The sequence below is a fragment of the Arachis ipaensis genome, chromosome B08 (genome assembly GCF_000816755.2).
Source record: "Arachis ipaensis cultivar K30076 chromosome B08, Araip1.1, whole genome shotgun sequence".
NCBI lineage: Eukaryota > Viridiplantae > Streptophyta > Magnoliopsida > Fabales > Fabaceae > Arachis > Arachis ipaensis.
The window spans coordinates 45,314,385-45,317,362 of NC_029792.2; the positions used below are offsets into that span (position 1 = coordinate 45,314,385).

General features: G+C 28.8%; 1 protein-coding gene across 1 annotated transcript in view; it reads left to right on the forward strand.

Annotated features, from left to right (window-relative positions):
- Positions 1 to 2,603, forward strand: part of LOC107612748 (1-aminocyclopropane-1-carboxylate oxidase homolog 1) — a 4,240-nt gene extending 1,637 nt beyond the window's left edge. Inside the window, exons 2-3 of the mRNA XM_016314471.2 lie at positions 514 to 835; positions 1,593 to 2,603. Coding sequence (XP_016169957.1) covers positions 514 to 835; positions 1,593 to 1,844 — 574 coding nt within the window. The 3' untranslated portion in view covers positions 1,845 to 2,603. The remainder of the gene's footprint in view (positions 1 to 513; positions 836 to 1,592) is intronic.

Below are 2,978 nucleotides of genomic sequence, written 5' to 3' on the forward strand. Positions count from 1 at the left end.
CTTTAATAAAAACAATTAAATAATTAATTTAAAAAATGATATTTTGATAATAAATTTTAAAAAAGAATAGAAAAAGAATAGAATATTAATAAAAAGGGTTATGCTAAGTAACCAATAACTTTCTTGAACAACATGAACAACTACCAATCAAATCAAAACACACCACCTCCAAATTACCTACCTAAATCTTAATATTAGAATAACCATCCGTACACCTAGTGAAATGAACATCCGATATATCCAGTATTCACATTGTTTAGTATTTTTATTATCTACCTATACTTTTCCTAATAAAAAAGCTTGAATACAAGTTATATCAACTAACACTTCAACTAATCCAAATATACATGAATTATGGATCAAATTTAATAGAAGAAAGTTAAACAAAAAGTTATAAAATTCATTGCAAATATAGTTACGTTACACAATGAACAAAGACACAAATTTAAACCCTGTATTTTCTACCAGAGAACATATATTTACTTGGTAATACTAATTTGAATCTTCTTGTAGGGATATCCTTCTTGAATATGGGACTAATATTATGAAATTTGGGATTGCACTCTTTGAATTACTATCAGAAGCTCTTGGTTTGCATTCAAACTATTTAAGAGACATAGGTTGCACTTATGGACGTATTTTGCTTTGTCATTACTACCCTGCATGTCCTGAACCTGAACTAACTTTGGGAACCACCAAGCATTCTGATAACGACTTTATCACGGTGCTTCTCCAAGACCATATTGGCGGCCTTCAAGTCCTTCATGAGGATAAGTGGATCGATATACCGCCGGTACCAGGGGCTCTAGTGATCAATATTGGTGATCTTCTGCAGGCAAGTTTTCTTATTCTCTTTTAAAAACTATTACTAATATTTTTTATGTCTATAGTTTCATTGATAACAAAAGCTTTGTTGTTGAGAAGAAAAGGGTTAATAGTTAAATGATTCTTGTGTATTCATCAATTTAATACTCGAAAGATCAAACAGATCAAATTAATCCTTAAAAGATACCGTGATAAATCAAATTAATCCCTTTACTAATTAGATATTGAGGTATCACAAAATGATTATATCATATGTCAACATCTTATTGATTATAGGACCAATTTAATTCACAGTAGTATCATCCGAAACCAATTTGAGGCATTGATCTTTGAAGAACTAAAATAATGCATACTTTATTTTTTAGGGAGTATTTTCACTATTAAACTTAAGAAAGAAAAAAATTGATAGGTTAACTGCATACTAATCATATACATTAATTTAGAATGGCTACCAATAACTGCTCTTGCTGAATTTCCATACTAAATTTAAAAGTATAATATATTATGTTAAAACACCATGCAATTAATGTAAAAAAAGTTTCAACTAAGATCCTATAATGTATTAAGTTTATTTAATTTTGGATGAAAACAAAGATTTTATTAAAAACTTTTGTACACTGGAAAATCTGATTAGGAAGTTAGTAATTATAAAAATTTCATAAGAATTTTCACCCTAGAGAACTTGTTCTTAAGCAAATTTTGTAAATTAAAATGAGCTTATCCAAAGTTGCTAATTCTACAATTTTATTCTTTTTCTTAAAGTGCAGCTTATAACAAATGATATATTTAAGAGTGTTGAACATAGAGTACTGGCAAATCTCATTGGTCCAAGAATATCTGTTGCAAGCTTTTTCTGCTCAGGTATGAGATCATCATCAAAGCTTTATGGTCCTATAAAAGAATTGTTATCCGAAGACAATCCTGCAAAATACAGAAAAACTACGATGGAAGAGTATGCAGCATACTATAATGCCAAAGGTCTTGATGGAACCACTGCTCTTGAACATTTTAGAGTTTGACTAGAAAAATTTGAAACTGGAGTTAGTTTAATAATCATGTTGGTAGTGACATAATTTGTAATTGTAATTGAGATTTAGTTATATATAAGTTGAACATTTGGTTAGTTCCTTATTAAAAAAAAAAAAACAATAATAATGATACACATATTTGCTTGGTTATATAGAAAGCAAGGGCTTATTCAGCCAAATGTTCGCTTCATAGCTTTTTGAAATAAAAAAATAGAAAAAAAAGAAAAATTGAATAAGGGAAAAAATATTAAAAATAATAAAATAAAGTGTCAGTGAAATAGTATTTTAGTCTTCTTTAAAACATATTACTTCAATCTTGCAACTCAATTGTAAATTATTACGTATGGGTGGCAAAGCAGCCGGCCCGCCTCTTTTTTTTTGAAATATTTTTTAGAACAATGTTAGGGAGCCAGCAACATTTGTGATTAGTAGCCATCAAATAGCCATCAATGATGATTTAATGGTGTGAGATTGTTGTGAGATTTCATCCAATGGCTCACCTTTCTCTGCTGGTTACATGCTGGCCAAAATTCAATAAAATTGTTGGTCCCCTAGACTTTTCCTATTTTTTAACAAATTTTTTTATGATCAAATTAAATTTAACATAATAACGATTATTTTGTAAAATATCTCCACATATCAGATGTTGTTGCTTTTGTCTTTTTTTTTTTTAAATCTTCTGCAGTTTCAGATCTTTATTTTTAGGATTGTGTTACATTCCCACCATCAACTTTCATAGAGACAGAGTTATCTATAGCAAAATCAACAACTCAACTTAAATAACACAAATATATAACAATATCTAAATAAGTAATAAATCAATAAAAAAAATATTAAAACAGTAAAATTTCAAAAGCATGAAAGAAGTTAAGCATCATAACTGAACCATCAATAATAATCTTCGATAATGTTGCATCAGAACACATACACCAAGCATCCAACAAATTAAAACTAAAGTAAATTGATATCCTCCTACCACTCTACCAGTCATATACTCTTGGAACTAACACAACATGTACATTGAATAATTTATTTTAGCACTGATCAGAGCCTCCAAAATACCTTCCTTAGTACCCATTCAAAATCAAAGAATGCATATCAACTAGCACACAAAGAATGTATTGA